The following is a 21,564-nucleotide window of genomic DNA, read 5'->3' on the forward strand; positions in this document are numbered from 1 at the left end:
TGCCACTCTCACCAACTAGCTGGGCCATGGTGGAACAGTCGCCTACTTTCTGAGGTTCGGCTTTAGCTATGAAAGTAAGGTTGCATTAGGAGATCTTGGGAGTACCTTCCAGCTATGAAAAATCTACACTCCATTTTGATTAGAGCTCAGGGAAAAAAAAATTTCTGTGAAGAGTCATATGGTAAACATGTAGGTATTTTGCAAAGAGGCAAAATCAAGGATGTTATATAGGTTCTTCTATAGTGAGAATTTTTTCCACAAATCTTTAATGAAATTCAAAACATAATAACCATGTACAATTTTTTGTAATACAGGACTATTAATAAAAGAATGAAATTCTTTTAGTGCAGGACAACATTTTGCCTAATTGGGGTTCAAAGTTTGTGCTTTGCATCATCAAATCAACTACAAACACTTATCTCTAAAAATCATTCTTAGCTCATGAGCCATACAAAAACAGGCAGCAGGCAAGATTTAGCCACAAGCCATAGTTTTCCAACCCTTGACTCAGATGGCTGTGAGTTTCAGCCACTTCTGTTTATGATTAAAACAAAGCAATTTGTTTGAAGCTAAATTGCTTAATGTAAATTCCTTTTCAGAACAATCATTTTACTAATTTATGTTGAATAGAATAATTATGTATGTCAGTAATCTGAAACTAGTAGGAAATCTAAGAATTGATTCTAATTGGCCCACCCATACCTTCTCTCCATCTATAAAGAAGCCCATGAATATATCATTCTATTATTATTATTATTATTATTATTATTATTATTACTAGAGGCCCATTGCATGAAGAGATTCCTTCCTTCCCTTGGCTTCCAGCACTGGTTTTCCTCCAGCATCAGAACCCAGGCCTTCCTCCAGCCAGAGTCTGCCTTCTTTGTCTTTGCTGCAGATTCCAGAGTCTGCAGTCTTGTCTTCGCTGCTGTGGCACTCTGATCCTGTAGATTCCTTCACACCCCTTTCCCTACCCTCCCTCTCACAGCAGGCGTCCTGCCCCGCCTGGCCACTCTGTGCCTGAAGCACCCTGGGCTTCCACAATCTTTGGCCTTCTAATTTGCATACTCACTCTGATGGGCTGTGGACGTAACAGAGGTACGGTCAATATAGACGTTTGTCTATTATTAGGTAAGATTAACTAATATTCACTGAGCAATTACTGTGTCCTTGGCACTTCCTATTGATAGGTTTTTCCCCCTCAGCAACTATAACAATTATTATCCCATTACACAAATGAAGACAATGAAATTTACAAGCATTATATAATTATACAAAGCCTGATCAGTCTGAACTTCAAACCAGTTTCTCTTAAGTATTATAGTATACTGGAAACATTATTGGATATCAAGAAAGAGTGTGTCCCTTCTCTTGTCAAAACTTAAACCTATACTCTCTTCCATAAGTGTATATTTTTTTCATTCAACTTTAATATTCATATTTCAAAGGTCTTAATTATTAACACAAAGTTACTGACTGGACTATTTTCCTGAGGAAATAAGTGGATATAAAGCACCTTTATTTGTTGCTATCTATAGTAGGTAGAATTATGGCTCCCAAAAAGATATCTACATACTAATCCCTGGGTCCATACTAATCCCCCCATCCCATTTCATGGCAAAGAGGACTGCAGAGTAATTAAGTTTAAGGACCTAAAAATAGGGAGGTTATCCTGGATTTTCCATGTGTTCCCATTTGAATCACATGAGCTCTTAAGAGCATTAAACCTTCTCTGACTGGAATCTGAGAGATGCAACACGGAAGAGGAGGAAGTCAGAAGAGATGCTACACAACCAAGTCCAGTGATTCCAAGACTGAAAAGGATTCCACACGCTCTTTCTGGCTCTGAGATGTAGGAGCCATGTGCAAGGACCAAAGAGAGACTTCAAGTGAAGAGTGGCTCCCAGCTAACCATCACGAAGGAAGGAGGAACCTTAGTTCTACAACCACAAGAAACTGAATTCTGCCAACACCTGATGAGACTGGAAGAGGCTTCTTCGCAGAGCCTCCTGCTAAGGGCCTGCCCAGCTGACACCTTCATTTCAGCCTTGCAAAATGTGGAGTCAAGAAACCAGCCAAGCCAATCCACACTTCTAATCTACAGAACTGTGAAACAATACATTTGTGATTTTGAGTTGCTATTGTTGTGCTAATTTATTACAGTAGTAATATAAAAATAATACATTACCCAAAGACCCAGGCATTTCTATGTCTGCTTTTTGGGTCAAAAGTAGGAGAATCCAGGTACATCTCAACTTGTCTTTTAAATAACATTAGACAGAAATATAATATGTTCAAAAGATTAAGTGTATTCCAAGAGCTCACCCCTTCTCTTTCTATCCCTCCCAACTCCTCTCCCTTGTGCAAAGAATAAACTTTCAGAATATCAGGGTAACAGCCATACAAGGAAAACGTTTCTAACTGCTGATGGATCAAGATGGACAAAACAAAGAAATCAAACAACCACATGGGTGCTCTAAAGCTTCAGCAAGAATACCTAAAACATCTTATTTCAGATACATGACCTCAGCTTTTCTAACCTCCCAGAGCTCTTGCTGATTCTAGGGTATATTTAGAGCCTTGATTATACCCAGAGCTCATATCAGTTGTGGATGCTATTATTTCTTACTAGAGGCCTGGTGCACGAATTCAGTCACAGGTGGGTTCTGGCCACCAGCCCCAATAGGGGCTGATCGGGGTCAGGCTGGCAGGGGGGTGGGGATACAGGAGGTTGGCTGGCCAGCACTAACCCCGATCAGAGTGGGCAGGGATGAACGGGGGGAGGAGCTGTGGGAGGTTGGGGGCACCGATCAGGGCCCCTATCTGGCTGGTTGGCTACCACAGTGCTCATAGCGACCAGTCAGTCCAGTCGCTTGGTTTTTGGGTTTTTGTTTGTTTGTTTGTTTTTTTAATATATTTTATTGATTTTTCACAGAGAGGAAGAGAGAGGGATAGAGAGTTAGAAACATCAATGAGAGAGAATCATCGACCAGCTGCCTCTTGCACACCCCCCACTGGGGATGTGCCCGCAACCAAGGTACATGCCCCTGACCGGAATTGAACCCGGGACCCTTCAGTCTGCAGGCCGACGCTCTATCCACTGAGCCAAACCGGTCCCAGCCAGTCGCTTGGTTTTTATATAGATTGGTCAGTGCCCTTGCCAAAGCATTTGTTAAATATATATATATTTTATGTATAGGGTATAATGTCTCAGGAAAGTGTGAAGAATAAGCCCAAATTGCTATTGGATGTGTTATTCACAGAGGAGCCATTCTTCAGGCACTCTGCTCTCTTTATACCCAATTAAATATTTTCTATATCTCCTAAATATTTTCTAAACTTATTACATCCAAGTTTATTATGTACTAGAGGCCTGGTGCATGAAATTGGTGCATGGGGGGGGTGAACCTCAGCCCAGCCTGCATCCTCTCCAATCTGGGACCCCTTGAGGGATGTTCAATTGCCTGTTGAAAAAAACAGGCAGTCGAACATCCCTCTCAAAATCTAGGACTGCTGACTCCCAACCACTAGCCTGCCTGGCTGATTGATTGCCCCTAACCGCTTCTGCCTGCCAGCCTGATCACCCTCTAACCACTCCCCTGCCAGCCTGATCGACACCTAACTGCTCCCTGCTGGCCCAATTGTCACTAACTGCCCTGCCCTGCCAATCTGGTTGCCTCTAACTGTCCTCCCCTGCAAGCCTGCCTCCCCAACTGCCCTCCCCTGGAGGCTTGGTCCCCCCCAACTGCCCTTCCCTGTAGGCCTCAGTCCCCCACAACTGTCCTCCCCTTCAGGCCTGGGTCCCCCTCAACTGTCCTCCCATGTGGGCCTGGTCCCCCCAACTTTCTTCCCCTGTAGGCCTGGGTCCCCCCAACTATCCTCCCCTGCAGGCCTGGGTCCCCCCACCCAGCGGCCATCCTTTGCAGGCCTGGTCCCTTCCAACTGCCCTCCCCTGCTGGCTTGATCGCCCACAACTGGCCTCCCCTGCCGGCCATCTTGTGGTGGCCATCTTGTGTCCACCTGGGGGCAGCCACCTTTGGCCACATGGCGGCGGCCATCTTGTGTGTTGGAGTGATGGTCAATTTGCATATTACTCTTATTAGATTAGATTTAGTTTTATTATTCTCTAATATAAGGCTACCTGTGCTAGTTCTAATCTGTGTTTGCAATTCGTTTTACATCCTCCCATTAAGAGGTAAAATCTAAGCTCCTCTCCTTTTGATTATGGGTTAGCCTCTAGGACTCACTTCTAAAACATACACTGCAGTGGACAATGACACCATGTAACTTCCAATGCTAGGCAGTTAAGGGTGATAAAACCTCTCTCCCCAACCAGGTGATCACATGTGCTGCCCTCCCTCACTCTGTCCTTCTTAGGAAACTTGCTCTTTGAAGTTTCTTGCTCAATCAGCATGCTATAAAGAAGCTCAGTACCCACAGAGAGCTGCAGCAGGCATTCCAGCCAACAGCCTGCATTAACCACTAGACCCGAGAGAGGAAGCCTTTCATGTAACTCCAGTCTCAGTCTCTGTATGACTGTAACTTACATGAAAGACCATGAGCAAGAACCATCCAGATGAGCCTAGTGACCTCCAGAGCCACAAGAGAGAATAAGCAATTACTGTTGTTTTAACCCTCTAAACTTTAGGGTGGCTTGTTATATAACATTATATAATTGAAATACTGAAAAGTTAGCTGTCCAGAGACTAAGTGCAACCCAATAGGTCGAACTTTTTTTTCATAAAAATGTTTCATTTGCCCAATACAATGGTTTTAAAAGGTACTAAATTAGAAACCCTTAAAATGAGGTTTATGATCTCTAGTGTTCCATAGTACACTCCAATCCTTACACTTACACCTGTCTAGGCCACCATTTGTTAGCTCATGGGCCTTAAAGGCATTTGAGTTTGCATAACTTATCTCCCAACAAGATTTTAAGTTCCTTATGGGCTAAGACTATTGTCCAAGTGGTATGTGCTGAGCAGAAGATCACTAAATCTATTTAAATTCATTTATTGCTATGTATACAACTATTTTTGGTAAGTAATGTCATTCATGTGTTTTAAATTCTTATTACTATGTCTTTAAGTTGTTCCTCTCTGCTATGTTTGGGAAATGATTTAATAAATAAGGAGGAAAGAGGTCTCATATAAATTTCAAATTCAAAAATATATGGAAATAAAATTATACGAGATGGGATACATAAAAGGACTGTAATACTGAAATACAATAATCTAAAGGAAAGGACATTGGCACCCTGATTTATATGAACCCTATAAAATAGTTGTACATCAAGCTAGAGTTTTACATTTTACCTATCAACTTTTAAAGATAGTCTAAGGAGTACAGAATGGAAAAATCATATTTACTGCTTTATTTCTAATATCCTGTAGATTATATCCTTCCCATTCCATGTTATAGATAATGCTTTTGCAAATAAAAATTCGTCATAGGACCATAATTTGTGTAGATGTTTGATATATTTTTACACATTTTTTCCAGAAGCTACAGAAAGAAAACCCAGTCATGTTTGGTCACGGTAGAATGAGAATGAGTTAATAAGGAAGCTAGCTTAAAATCATTTCTGTCAAAGAAGGGGGATCCTGAGGGAAAAAAATTACTTTTGATTCAAGCTGAGAAATGAAGTAAATCCCCTATTTTTAAGCAAGCTGATGAAGTGACAATTTTGAGAACCAATACTAAATATGTACCTTCAGGGATGACCACCCAATTAATTCCATTCTTGCTGACATTTATCATCACATTAGAAACTTCTTAATGCACATTAGTGCAGCAAAAATGGATTGCATGAGAATGAAAGATAAAGGGTATTTATCTCCTATACCTACAAAGAAGCAAAATGTTATTTCAGGGCTTTATAGAAATATAATCCTGATGTGCTGAACCAAGTAAACTAGTGTAGTGGAGATACTCCACAATCATCCTCACTTGATTAACTCGTGAATTTTTAGACCTAAAAGATGTCTATTAAAGCCAATGGGTATCATAAAGCTAAAATTATCTACCATGCCAGAATAGGACTGGCCCAATATTTCTTTTAAAAAATTAACTATCAATAAAATATATTAAAAAAATAAATAAATAAATAAATAAATAAATAAAAATAAAAAATTAACTATCGCATCACCTTATCATGTAAAAGGGACCTTAAATTTTTTTTTAATTTTATTTTATTTATTTTGTACAGAGAGGAAGGGAGAGAGATAGAGAGCTAGAAACATCGATGAGAGAGAGTCATCGATCAGCTGCCTCTTGCACACCCCCCACTGGGGATATGCCCGCAGCCAAGGTACATGCCCTTGACCGGAATCGAACCCAGGACCCTTCAGTCCCCAAGCCGACGCTCTATCCATTGAGCCAAACCAGTTTCGGCGGGACCTTAAATTTCTTAATGTTGCTTTCCCTGAAATAGACATATAATCAGAGAAAACAAGAATTACTAGCATTGGGCTGATTTTCATTCCTGAAGAACTTTCCAGAAATATTAACCAATGCAATGTCCTTCTGAAATAGTTATTTGTGATGGAGAATAAAACTTAGGCAAATCACAGTTTTTCTAAGCCCACAAAGTCAGAAAACAAAAAATTAGAAATAGTTAAGGCTTTTAGAACCTGATATATTTTAGGATGATGTTAAAGACGACACAGATAGGAGTTCTTCAAATAGCAACCCAGCCTTTGCTATACACCCAAATGAATAATGCCATTTTGAAATTGAGCAATTAACTTGGCAGCATCTCCAATACAAAGGAGTCTCTGAGAAGACCCAGAAATTTCACAGAAATACTGGCAAGAGTCTTGCATTTTCCACAAGTTGGAAAAAAAGAGTTTGAGTTGATCTGAAGTAGATCTGAAAGGACAGGATAATATTCACAGATCTGTGACTACCATACTACATGTAGATGCTCATTGGGATATTGAAAACCATTTGCTGAAGTCATTGGATTTGAGGAGCTAGTTTTAGAACCCTAAAGGTAAAATTACTAGTTAATTATGTAGGTTGGGAATGAAGTAAGATAGACTAAGCGATACTATAATGAGGAGAGAACCCAGGGCAGTAGAGCAGATGGCTTTAAACCATCTATCTGTCATATCCGAAGAAGCTCTAGTCTTCTCTTTCTTTCTTTGTGCTTCTGATAGGCGTTAGGGATGGGTAAGGGAGTGATTCAGCTTTAGGCCTACTCCTGAAGTCAAAGTTTTCGCTAACTGTGTAGGTGCGTGTTATAGGAAGGTTTGAATGGCAGGAGGCAGGAATGGCTAGATGGGAATCACAGCTAAGAGGGAGAGGTGGTAATCACAGGTTACGGCAAGGGGTGGTATGGGACCTAGAGAGTCTAGAGGCCAGAATAGAGCAGGGAGTTGGAAGGAAGAATAACAAGAGACCCAGAGAGCATAAAAAGAGGCAGCCAAAAACCTGGAGACCAGAATATAAAACAGGTTTAAAAAATGGGCCATGAAAAAAAGGTGGGAATGGAAGCCGGGCTTCCAGCTATGATGTATGAGAAGGTCAACAAATCTTTCCACAAAAATCACTTGGACAAAGTTGTTAACAAACAACCATTTGGGGGCTTTGGGAATTGATCAAAGGCAAACAACAAATGGGGGGGGGTAATTTAGGAAAAACTGCTAGAGCTGGAAGTAAGTAGAACAGAAGTCTATAGCCTAGCCGAGGACTGCTCCCATCCCTCCCAGCTCAGTCCATGAGTGCTTACTTTTATTAGGATAGGGCTGGCTGGACAATCAGCAGCTTTTTGCCACAGGGGGCAGACTCATTTAGGAGTGGGAGTGAAAACTTGCAGCTCTGTCAGCTCAAACTGTTGAACTTGTTAAAAAATAAATGAGGAAGACCCATAGCTTTGCTAGCCTGAAATTATAGTTCCCATTGGGGAGAGCAATGGACCAGCCAGAAATTTAAAAGTAAGATCCTGGAACTAAGAGTCTTAGAAGGGTGAGATAAGCTCTCCACACATCCCTGGCTGGCTGGGAAACCAGGAACACATAGAGGGTCAGCAGAGAGTGCCCAGGAGGAAGTAAAATCTGAGGCAGGTTGTTACTTTGAATGCACTCCCAACTCCCACCGCAGACCAACTGGCAGAGGGTAAAAGCCCTACAGGCTAGAAGAGTTTGAGTAAAGCCCACTTCTGGTCGCATGAGCACTAAACTATGCAGATACAAGGACAAACTCCAGGAAGTGAGGCTAATAAATTTTAAAAAGAATTTAAAAAATAAGCAGAGACCTCTTCTGCCCCCCCCCGCCCCCCCCCCCCCCCCGCCCATAGGGGACATGGATTCTGTAGTGTAAGTCCAGGAACATCACCTTTTAAAAAGTCTCAGAAAAATCAGAATCCACAGTTGCTAGAATATATGAAATGTCATTTTCACACTTTCACCAATGAAGATTTTAAAAAATAAAATGACATTTTCAATATGACAAAATATGCTATTCAAAGAAAAAGTATAAAGCCAATAAAAACAATCAATAAAAATTGATTCTAAATGATCCCAGTGTATTTAGCAGACAAAAATTTGAAAACAACCATTATAAATTAGTTCAAAGAAATAAAATAAGCTATATTAAAAGAATTAATGGAAAATATTATGATAATGATTCAAGAAATAATCACAACAGAGAAACAAAAACTATAAAAGGCATCCATATGGAAAGAAAAATCCAATAACCAAAATGAAAAATGTGTTAGATGAGTCAACAGCAAATCTGAGAATGCACAAGAAAGAATCAGTGAATTTGAAGCTAGAGCAATAGAAACGATCCAATCTGGAGAATAGAGAGATAAACACATTGGAGAAGTGGGCCATTAGCAGATCAGAGTCAAAAGTGCTAGCAAAAATGAACAAAAAGTCATCTAAACCTGAGCAGAAGGGAATCTCAATTGTAAGCCTCTTATTCATTTGTAAAATGGGATAATAAATAGTACTTAGATCACACAGAATTGATAAGAGGATAAAATGAATTAAAACATATACAGCGCCCTAGCCAGTTTGGCTGCGTGGATAGAGTGTTGGCCTGTGGACTGAAGGGTCCCAGATTTGATTCTGTTCAAGGCCATGTACCTTGGTTGGGGGCACATCCCCAGTAGGGTTGTGTAGGAGGCAGCTGATCCATGTTTCTCTCTCATCGATGTTTCTAACTCTCTATCCCTCTCCCCTCTTCCCAGTAAAAAATCAATAAAATACATTTTTCAAATAAATAAAGCATGTACAGCACTTCCTGGCATACTGTAAGCACATAATTGTTACCTGCTGTCATCATCATCACACACATTTTATTAGGGGGAAAATATCAAGGCTAGCCCTAGCCCAAAAGTTCCTAAGGAAGCTTTCTTATCTTCAGGGACAGTACCTACAGGCAACTGGAAAAAAAGGGGATGAATCATTAACTACTATTGAGAGGAAATGAGCTATCAATTCTTTGGCACTCATTGTCTCATCAAATATCCTCTAGTTACTTACTAATTATACAATTACTTCTACATTTGTAATCTTACTTTATTTTTTTTAATATTTGTTCTTTAAAATCTTTAAAGGTTCCTACCCGAATGTGACATTCTAGAGAAATTTATCATATATAAGTTATATATAACAAGATCTAGAAGTGCTTTAAATGCTGGCATCCTAATAAACCCTAATAAGCCTTCTTTTGATATGCATGGATGCTAGGAGTGAAAGAGCCATAATTAAAATGAACAAGTGATTCATATAATAGCAGAAATAAGAGTTGCCAAAACATAACACAGATTTTGCCAAAGCAAGATAACTGGCAAGCCAGTTACTCTGACTTGAGGGGAATTACAAAGTCTGGTCCAAAGAGACTCCTCTTCCCACCAACATTATTTATCTATTTCACTTTTTTTTTTTCTTTTTTTTTACTCACTCTGTTTTTGGAACAGCTTTTCTCAGCCAGAAGAAATCAGACTGTGCTAAATACTTGCGCGTTTGCAGGACGTTGCCAAAGTAGTCAGATTCTGAAAACTTGATCTGCATAAAACAAACCATAAGGATCATTGTTCTAAGTGCAGATAAGAGGTTGCTCTGAAAAAAAAGACTTCAGCACACAAATGAATGATCAACAGAAGCTGCAATCTTCACTGCCTCTCTAACCGTCATCAGTTAACAAAGTATTCACAAAGCCATGAAAATTTCATCTCAGTGATTTTCTTTTAAAATAAAAAGCACAAAAATCAATATGGTCATTTCTGGATCACAGTGAGGAAGAAAAAAAAAAAGAACAAGGCAAACCGCAATAATTTACAATGTGTTTCCTTTGCTTTATAATTGAGAAATCTACTTTAACCCTTACAGAACGTATTATCTTAGGTTTGAAATTTCTTGGCCCACATGATTCTTTGAACTTTTCTAAAATGTATATCTTATTTTTTGTCACATAGGTTTCTTCTAATAACATTCAGTTTTGTCAACTGAAACCTCATTTAGCTTATAGATGATTATTTTAGTCCAATGTTCAATCTAATTTACTGTATTCGACATTTGCTCATGAAGGGAAAAAATAAAAGCTATTCAGACACTTATTTTCCACCACAAACACAATTGAGTCACAACGACAATTTAATTATTAATAGAATTTATTTATTAACACCCAAAAATATACTGGTCACCAAAAATTAATGAAATTACAGAGGCAAGTCATAGATTACAGCTTGCATGGAGAAACAAGAAGTTGTTGCTCACAACAATGTTGTCTAATAAAATAGAGAAACAGACATAATTGATTCTTGAGTCCCTTTTCTTTTTTGAAAGGAAAATGGCAGGCAGTTTCAATTCTATAGGCACTCTCTACATAAAATTAGCAGTATTTAATTAAAATATTGCAAGTAATATCTGTGTAAAAGTTAAAGCTATGGTTTTAATGACCTCTAATGCTTTGGTTTTAATATATAATATTATATCAAATATATATATATATATATATATATATATATATATATATATATATTGTATATATATTATAATAAGCAAATAACCAAGAGAATTAAATTCTTATTAATTGTAGTATTTTGTAAATTTAAACCATGAAACTCTTTTATAGGTAAAAATTAAAGTGCAGCAAGTGAATGTACAGAAAACCCACAGGGATTACAGTACAGATATAAATGTATATTTACAACTTGATGATTACAGACTTGACAGCGGCCTATTTGTTGGCCAATGTCTGGCTTAGGTTTATCTCTTCCCAAACATATAGTGGGTACCCATTATGTCTGTAGAGTAACTTTGTTAGTGGTCCAGCTTAGTCTTTCCAGGGGGCCAGGCCAAAATAGAAATAAAGGAGTAAATAACTAAAAACACTGGTAGAAAAGGCAGGAATGAAAGTATCAAATTCTGGCATCCTTGGTGTTCTACTTGACCAACCAGTTATCTACACTAATAAAAGAGAATTATGCAAATTGACTGTACCTCTGCAACTCCCACCAGCCAATCAGAAGTGAGCATGCAAATTAACCCTACAAAGCTAGTGGGTTAATTTGTATGCACAGGCAGGGAGTGGCCAGGCGGGATGAGATGCCTGCTATGAGGGAGAAGTCAAAGGGCAGAGGGAGCTAGAGGAGCAGTGCTCTAGCCAGAGCACAGAAGACTGAAGGCTCTGGCCTGATCTAAGAGGGAAGGTGGCCAGAGCAAAGGCCTAGGTCCTTGGTACCAGAGAAAAACCGGTGGCGGCAGCCAGGGGAAGGAAGGCCTATTGCACTATTCTTCATGCAATGGGCCTCTAGTAAAGATATAACTTTTAATTGTCCCTCCATCAATCCTCTTATGGGGGGTAGCTGATAAATAAATAAATTGTGTGTTTTTTTTTTTTTTTTTTTTTTTTTTTTTTTTTTTTTTTTTTTGCTAAAAAGAACCTTTATTATACATCTGCAGTGGCCCCTCGTGTATAATCACATAATGGAAACAATACAGCAGTTTAAACAAATGGCTTGTATACATGAATATGAAATCATCTGAAAAGCAATGCTGAGTAAGACAAGTTATATGTCTGAAAGAATTTAAAATTTTATAACATGTAAAACAATAATGCATGTTGCTTACAGATATGTACCTATCTTTAGCAAAAGCATAAAGAAATGCAAGGGAATGATAAACACTGAATTGAAAATAGTGATTATACCTAGGGAAGAGGAAGGCAGGGGAGAAGGATATTAGGTCAATGACAAATGTACAAAGAATTTCCAATATATGTTTTATTCATTTAAAATATGTGTGCGCGCCGAAACCGGTTTGGCTCAGTGATAGAGCATCGGTCTGCAGACTGAAAGGTCCCAGGTTCGATTCCGGTCAAGGGCATGTACCTTGGTTGTGGGCACATCCCCGGTAGGGGGTGTGCAAGAGGCAGCTGGTCGATGTTTCTCTCTCATCGACGTTTCTAGCTCTCTATCTCTCTCCCTTCCTCTCTGTAAAAAATCAATAAAATATATTTTTTTTAAAAAATTAAATAAATAAAATAAAATATGTGTGTGCATGTATAAAGTTAATATGGCAATATGTTTAATGTTTGTTAAAGCTATTTGTTCAAAATATGATTTTACCTACTTTCCCAATGTTTGTGATTCTTCATATTAAAAATAAATCTTATAATAAATTGTATTTTAAGGTAGATATTCATACTCAGCCTCAGAAGAAACAGAGTAAGCGCCTTGTTTTAGGAAGCAACCTCATCTAATAATTCTAATGTATTCCAAGTTTTAAAAATGTGTCCACTATTCAACCCTTAGCTCTTTTCACTTTTGTTCCCAAGATAGTTCTGCCAGAACTCTCAGAATATGACTGTAACAGAAAATTTAGATACATTCTTGTGTTCAGAACAATTTCCAGGAAATTCTCCCAAAGGAATTTCCATCAAAAATATTAACTTTTTGCCCTGGCAGGGTGATCAGTCGGTTGGAGCTAAATCCTATGCACCAAAGGGTTAACGGTTCAATTCCCAGTAAGGGCACATGACCAGGCTGTGGGTGCATATGGGAGGCAACTGATCGATGTTTCTCTCTCACATTGATGTTTCTCTCCCCCCTTCCTCTATCTCTAAAAAAATCAATAAATACATATTTTTTAAAAATATTAACATTTTTGGTAATATCAATAGAATCAGTTGTTACTTTTAGAAGAGTTTACTCTTTGTGAGATTATCCTGTTCATTTGAAGAAAAAAAACCTTAACATTCAGGTTGTTCTACAGATACCGAAAGAAAACCAACCAAAAGTTTCCTAAAGAAGAGTCCCATGTCTAAAAATACTTTTAAGTAAGGTCCTACACGACATCCATGAAAATAACCATGAGGACCAAAACTCAGAGGTAAGTAATTACAATCTGTCAACAGCTTACCATCTATGTTTAGAAGAACAATTTAAAATATGTTTTATTAAATGAATATTTGCTATTAGCTTGGTTTAGTTGATCTATTCCATTTATTTAATGGAGGTTACAGGTATAAGAGACAAATTTTACTTTTTCCTGTGAGACAGGTTAAGTGTGGGGGTAGGAAAGGGTCAGCTATAAATATTACCTTGTGATAGATGGGATACAGTTAGAGAAATTATGCAACTTAGCAAAGCCACACAGTCCAGAGCATTAGGTTCCTACTTCATTGTTATTTTCATTAGTCTTACTAAGAAAACCAGTGATTTAACATAAGGAGTACAGAGAATTAGGAGGAAAAGGTAAAAATTACAGTAAGAGAAGCAATGATTAAATAAATCATGGTATAGTTTAGTTTACTTAACATATGCAGCTGTTAAAATAATGATAATGAAGGCTACACAATACAAGGACAAAATAATAAAGGTCAGTATACAAAATTGTGTATTAACATCAATTGCAGCTATCAAAATAGAAAGAAAGAAGACACTAAAACAAAATTATGTATTAGCACGTTTGAGTACCAACATCACGGGTACTATCTCATTCCTTTTCTCTAGTTCCCAAATTTCCACCATGTGAGAATACTTTGATAATTTCAAATATTTTAACAGGTCCTTGGGTAAGAAACAACAATGCAACTCAGCAACCACTGGACAAGTTCCACTTGTAGAGATAGTAACAAGAATGAATGCACATGAATATTTTAAAACCACGTGTAATCTTCAAAAAATGTTTAAACTCTGCAAGGGACAATAGTTGGCTGAACAGCTTCTTGTCCTTATAGTTACTGGTGAAAATCTAGGTCAAGTTGGTAATGACTTTTAATCAATTCCATCGCCTGACTTTTCAATTGAGCGACCTTTGCAAAATTAATTGGGGCTCTTCTGTGCTTTCCTAAAAATAGCTATCCAGATCATAAAATTTAGTGGAATCTGAATTTCTCACCAAATGCCACAGACTAAATAGGAGAATAAAGCTACCTCCCAACACACCAAAGGTGAAGAAGATGTAGTAAGGGCTGAGCACGTGTGTTTAGCTTCTCTGCAGAATCACTAAGTACAGGTTGATTGAACACTATATAAGTCAATAGGAAGTATAGATTCTAGAATACTTTTTGTTTATGTCAAATCCATTTAAAGAGACTCAGAGATATATCCAAATATATATAAGCAAGATTTTATATTAGACACACAAAGAACTTTCTGAATACTTCGTGCATCCAGACTTTTTATTTATGCTTTCCCTTATTTAAATAGGAAAGCAATATGCAAGGTTGTTTGATTTAGATGGCTTTGTCCACAGTAGTATGCCTGTGTGTACATGTGTGTACACACCTACATTCAAAATGTTTAACAACCTTCAATATACGGTACACTGCAGAAGATGCAGTTCCCACAAGCAGCCACATAAAGGTGGGGTAGCAGCAGGTAGCACACCAGATGCCCTGTCGCCACCATCAGGGCTAAAGGGAGGTTTTGGTCTGCTCTGGCCAGTGGAGCATGCTACATGAAGGCTAGGGTGTGGGGGTTACAGAGGGCTGGCTGGAAGGTTGGTGGACACCCCCTTCCTATGTCCACTCTTGGCTCTCCAGGGCCATGATGGCCAGAGATCACTTGGGAGGACTGAGGGCAATGTTTTATTTTGATCTTCTACTAAATAGTACAGAGGTATTTCAAAGTTTTAACAACCTCTTTCTGGAGCATTCCACCTAAATATTGCCTCACTCTTGCATAGTGGCAGTAGCACTCTCCGTCGTTTATACACACATAAAACACAGAACACATATAAATATTTGTACATTTTTACACACACACCACATATATATGAGTGCTCCACTGGCCATAGCAGACCAAGACCCACTCTAGAGAATATTATGTGGGTTCACAAAATACCTATACATCTCTATATGTATGCTTATGTTCGTATATGTGTTTGTATCATTCACCAGAAACATTGATCTTTTCTGAAAATTTACCCATATCCAGCCCTGACTGAGATGTCTCAGTTGGTTGGCATTATCCTGAACAATACACCAAAAGTTACCGGTTCAATTCCCGTTGTGGGCACATCCCTGATAAGGGGCATGTAGGAAGCATTTGATTGATATTTTGCTCTCACATCTGTGTTTCTCTCCCTCTCCCTTCCTCTCTCTCTAAAAATCAATAGAAAAACGTATTTTTTAAGTTACCCATGTCCAATTCTCCTAAGTAAATGGATGTCAGCTGTGATTCTGACTTTAGTCCCTACTACAATTCTCTGCTAGCTTTCACTAGAATGAGTCAAGTGCCTAATGGTGCCGATTTCTTACTTATTGTCTCTCGGATACATGCCCACCATTTTACTCTGTTCTAGAATGCTGAGGCTGGGCATCTGAAAACTATGTTTCCCAGGCTCCATTGCCAGTTAGCTCCCTGCTGATAGGAGGGACTGGGGGACATCAGCAGGTGGCAGGAGGAGAAAGAATTCTGTGTTTGATCTCTTTCATCCTTTCTCTCCTCTTTCTTTTTCTAACATTGACTGTAGACGAATCTTCATCTCCTCCTCACAGATCCAGCTAAAATGGCAGTTCCTTCTCCCTTTCTCCTAAATGATGGTACCATCACTTCCTCCCTTTTGTGCCCCTAGATACAGGGGTGGTAGTAGCTTCCTGAAGTTATTATCTCTGGTCTACTTCACCTTCCTGATTTTTGCCTTCCCAACTATCTCCTGTATGAAATCTCCTCTCTTTGAAATACCTAGTGTGGTCTGGGCTTTTGATGATACCATAATCTTTCCAAGGTCGCTATCATACCAGTCTTGAGTCTATTTCCACCAAGGAGCAACAAAGGACCAGTTAGTAAGGCTAATTTGAAAATGTACTAACACCTACCTTTTTTGGCTAACTAGTAGGCTTTCCTGTATGGTACTGGGGGTTCACATAGAGGACATTTCCTTCATTCTTGCTCTTCTCAAAGACTACAAAAAGGTTATTATTCAGAAACAAATGGGTGTATCAATTTATCTTCTCTTCCTCAAAGGTTGGGGGGAGGGGGACAAATTTTCTCTAATTCTTTACATTTGCCTCTAAGTTCTTATTCATTTGCTCTTATCTCAGCGCAGGCCCAATTTCAGTTTTGAGCCTTTCTCCTTGACCTTCATATAATCCATTACCCAATGTCTATCCTCTTTCCTTTTATGTTTGTACCTGGTAAATCATATCTTCACTTGTGTCAAATAAACTAAGCTGTTTTTCATTTCTAAAAGCATCTCTCTTGCTCAGAGCTTGTATAACCAGACATTTCTTATAGGCCCTATAGTAGTTCTTATCTACATATTTTTCCAAACTGAAAATACAGTCGCATTGTGTACCTGCAATACTTTAGTCCTTTTGCTATTAACATCAGTGACACTATTGCTATCACATCAAGCAAGCATCCTTTACCTATTTTCTTTTTTTTTTTTTTCAAGTTGCATTCTATTCGTATTCTCTATCAGTTTCCAAACACAAATGTATTTTATTTTCATATATTTGAATTTTTTCACTGTCTGGTTTTCAAAGTGTTATAAACTCTTGGGTGTAATTGTGTCTGCTTATTAAAAATGTTTTTATTGATTTCATAGAGGAAGGGAGAGGGAGAGAAAGATAGAAACATTAATGATGAGAGGGACTCATTGATCGGCTGCATCCTGAACCCCCCCACTAGGGGGCTAAGCCCACAACTCGGGCATCGAACTGTAACCTCCTGGTTCATAGGTTGATGCTCAACCACTGAGCCATGCCAGCCGGGCAAATGTGTCTGCCTCGGCAATGAGCTACACAAAAACCATTTCTTTGCAAAAGTGCTTAAAAATCTTGGTTTCTAATGGCTTTTGTTCAGACCTTGAAGAAATGAGGGAAAATGCCCAACAATGCATCCTGTTCAGCATCTGGTTTCTTTTGACAAAAGGTACCATATTCCGTGAGTCAAAACATGTGGCACGCTGACTTTAAATAGCAGCACACTGCCAACGAAATATGGTCAACTGAATAGTGTGAGTGAGCCCTAAATACTACCTTATTTGATTAAAGCTTGAGACTGTTCCATTTGTACAGCCTTTTCAATTAATTGGGATACCTGGATACTAGATGAGTTAATTCACAATGACTTTTCCAAACAAAAATAATGTACTATCATAAGTGCAAGCTGAAGATGTCATAATTCACTTTTATATTGTGCTTATTGTGCACCAGGATCAGTTCTCAATACTTGAAATATGTTAACTTATCTGATCCCCATAGCAGCTTTATAAGGGAGGGATTATTATCATCTCCACTAGAGGCCAGATGCACGAAATTTGTGCAAGAGTAGGCCTTCGCAGCCCCCTCTGCCTTGCGGTCCTGGCTGTCTCATGGCTCTGCCCCCACCCACTGGTCATTTGGAAGGTCTGTCCACCTTCTGGTCTAACTAGCATATTAGCTCTTTATTATATAGGTTGTTGACATGAGGAAACCTACGCACAGAGATCCTAGTGCACATAGCTATGAAACGGTAGACCACTTCACCATCACCAAACTGCCTCTCAAACCTTCTTATCTGTCCCCTTGACTCGGAATATTTGCCGATCGCATGTAATTGTACAGGTTCTCCTGCAAAGGTACTTTGTGCCCTGGTGATGTTCTTCTTAGCAGCAAACAGTTCTCATACTAACCCACAAAGTAACAGCTACCATTCATAGGGAGCCTACTTATGTGCAGTCATTATGGTAGGTGCTTTTACATTTATTTAGTCTCCCTTAATAATCCCAGAAATACTAAGACTTGGTTATTATCATCTCCAAGATCCACATAACCAAAGGAAGCTAAATGAAGTTATGCAAGCTATACAAAACCAAACTAGTAAGTGGAAGAGGCAGAACCACTCTAAAGCCTGCGCTGTTACAATTGGACAAGATGACCTTCCTTCTTCTCTCCGCCCTTCTAACCAGTGAGCAGCTCCCACCAATTCTTCAAACCCACCCCTCTGTCCCTCCAGCATGGCCCCCTGACAAGGGCCCTGCAGAACCCCCTTTCAGATTACAGGCAGAGCTTCCTAGGCCCAGATTTCAGTCCTGGCTCTGATACTCTGTGCCAGTGGTCGGCAAACTCAACAGAGCCAAATATCAACAGTGCAACGATTGAAATTTCTTTTGAGAGCCAAAAACCGACTTCTGCGCATGAGCCACGAGGTTTCAATCGCACTGTACGTGCACGCTGGCATGTGGTATTCTGTGGAAGAGCCACACTCAAGGGGCCAAAGAGCTGTATGTGGCTCACGAGCCGCAATTTGCCGACCACTGCTCTGTGTGGACTGAGGAAATCATTTAACTCCTTTGAGTCTCTACTTCCTTTCCAGCGAAATGGGGCTAAGCACCATGTACTTCAGAGGATCACTATGATGCTTAAAAGATAACGTACACGAATGTGTCAAGTGCATTAGTATTTTTAATTATCATAATAACTGCGAGCTTTTTCAGCATCAAAACAATGTAGAATAAGATAGGTGTCTGAACTTTGGGATACTGTGAAGCATAATTATCTTCCTCCATGGCTACTAGATCAATACTTGGAAAGGCATATCTTAAGGCCCAATGGAAAAACTCTAATTAAAGCCTTCTCTCACTTATGAATAATCTTGCAGAATTCTGACATTCATATACAAAGTTGGAATTGCTTTCAGATACACAACTTGTCAAACCTCAATTTCAGGAAAGAGCTATACCTCAGAACCAGTTATTTAAACAATTCCCCCCCAAAAAAAGTACTTTAAAAGAAAATCCAGTGAATGGTTCAAATAGGAGTTTTGTAAGGAATCACAATTCTTTATCAGAAGTATTTAAAGAAAAGGAAATAACAGTGGTTGTGATTAGAAATACGTGTAGTGAATACATCTATTGGAAAATACATGTCCCAAAATATTGGAATAAAAAAGAATTATTAGTATTCCTACATCACTAACTACTGAAAATATACAGTCCAAGTCACAAGAAATTATAGTCATATGTATACTCACTTAATTTTCAAAAACACTCACAAAGTTTAATGAAGTTAACACCTAACTGGCAGATTTATTATTCATCATTTAATATGAATGAAGCCCATAAAGATTAACAACGAATATCATACATTCACCATAAGAACATACCCACTGATTGCAAAATACTCAATTTGTTTCATTCTTTCCTTTATGATTAAATTAGGCCAAATCCAAGCATTTTTGCTTTATGGTACATACTCAGCTATACATTCTTTCTGACACTTCCTTATTTTGAAGCTGTTCTAAATCTTGTGATATGCCTGAATATTAAGGCTCATTTCTAGCCAACGAATGAATAAAAAGTTGGTGCTCTCTGGCACCACCAGGTTTAATTGCTTGGACCTGGGTTAGCTGAAAGGCATGAGGCCAGTAAAACTTGCCAGAGGGGAAAAAAAATACAGTAAATTTAGCACTTACTGCTTTGAGGTCTTCATTAACATAAGTATCATTCATTATAAACTCGGGATAGCCAACTTTTGACAAAACAGCTCTTGCCTATAGAAAGAAAAAAGAAAATGTATGTCAGCGTTTCAGCACTTAAACCATTAATAATCACAGAACGTAGGCATGCAACCTTCACCTGAAAACTACATTCACAGAATACATACCATATGCAACCCACTGTGAAGGACACAAAAAAATTGTTAGTCACTGCCCTAAAGCACTAAAAAAGAAACTATAGTGAATGTAGCAAATAGCTGTATGTATAACATAAATAAAATAAAGGTTTTAATAAAAATAGACACTATTGTTATCAAAGTCCAGAGTAGAGATTTCTTCCACATGGGGAGAATGCTTAATGGAGCAGGGGCCAAACTGACTCTTAATAGAATGGTTGGGATTTCAAATTGCAGAGCCGAGCAGAAGGGCACTCCAGGAGCGGAAGCAGCGGGGGCAAAGTCAGGGAGATGGAAACAAAGGGCATGTGGGAGAGATGGTGAGTAGCTGCTATACTTGGACCAGGAAGCACATGGGCGGGAAGCAGAGAACAGTTCAGAATAACCAGCTGGAACTAGATCACAGGGATTCCCGAACGCTATGCTCAAGAGTCTAGATTTTATTTTACAGATAACAGAGGACTAAATATTTTTAGCAGGAGTGAAATGAGAGAAGCCACACTTCAGCAAGATTATCCGTGCAAAATTCTGAATGGTGAAAGACTGGAGGTAGGGGGTCCAGCCTCATTTAGGATGCATTATAACCATCCTTTTGACAGCCATCCTAATTATTCCCTGTGTTTTGCAGCATATACAGGATGGATAAATCAATCACCTTAGGCACATACAATGAACCTCCACAAGAGGAACAGGCAAACTATGGCTCCTAGGCCAAATCTATTCCTCCCTCCCTCACACCTGCTTTTATAAATAAAGTTTTATTGTGACACTGCCATGCCCACTCATTTACATGTAATCTATGACTGGTGTTGCACTGTAGTGATGTTGTTGACTAGTTGGAACAGAAACTCCGTGGCCCACAAAGCCTCAAATAATACTACCTGGCCCTTTATAGAAAAGGTTTTACAACCCTTGCATTTGCAAGTGAACATTTTTCTCTCTCCTCTCCTCAGATTCTGGGTTTCATAAAGACAAAAGAGCAGTTTATTCAAAGAGTAAGTACATTATTGGGGCTTTCTCCAAGTCTACCGGGATCCCTTTAATCACTTGTGTACATCCCCTCCTCAACATCTATATTCTTTTTCCAAAATATATTTTTTATTATTGATTTCAGAGAGGAAGGGAGAGGAAGAGAGAGCTAGGAGCATCAATGATGAGAGAGAATCAATGATCAGCTGCTTTCTGCACGCCCCACACTGGGGATTGAGCCCGCATCCGGGGCATGTGCCCTGACTGGGAATCAAACCACGACCTCCTGGTTCACAGGTGGACACTCAGCCACTGAGCCATGCCAGCTGGGCTCTTTTTCCTTTCTAATGGCCAGCCCCTGAGAGCGTGAAGGTCCCTGGGAGTTTATCTGTCTCCAAACACATCCCCATACCAGCAGTCCTCAGCTAGTGACTGACTGGCTGACTGCGGGAGCATGAGAGCCCAGCAGCTCCGTTGCAGTTCAAGACAAACTTCAAGGTATAACTGGTGCTCCGGAGTTCCCCCAAGGATCAGTCT

The 21,564-nt window shown here is 39.1% G+C and overlaps 1 protein-coding gene across 1 annotated transcript in view; it reads right to left on the minus strand.

Moving 5' to 3' along the window:
- PHEX (phosphate regulating endopeptidase X-linked) overlaps positions 1 to 21,564 on the minus strand; it is a 196,474-nt gene that overhangs the window by 44,553 nt on the left and 130,357 nt on the right. Inside the window, exons 13-14 of the mRNA XM_084869560.1 lie at positions 19,859 to 19,936; positions 9,913 to 10,016 (exon numbers count right to left, since the gene is read on the minus strand). Of these exons, the coding sequence (XP_084725686.1) occupies positions 9,913 to 10,016; positions 19,859 to 19,936 (182 nt within the window). The remainder of the gene's footprint in view (positions 1 to 9,912; positions 10,017 to 19,858; positions 19,937 to 21,564) is intronic.

The sequence above is a fragment of the Pipistrellus hanaki genome (genome assembly GCF_964339955.1).
Source record: "Pipistrellus hanaki genome assembly, chromosome: X".
NCBI lineage: Eukaryota > Metazoa > Chordata > Mammalia > Chiroptera > Vespertilionidae > Pipistrellus > Pipistrellus hanaki.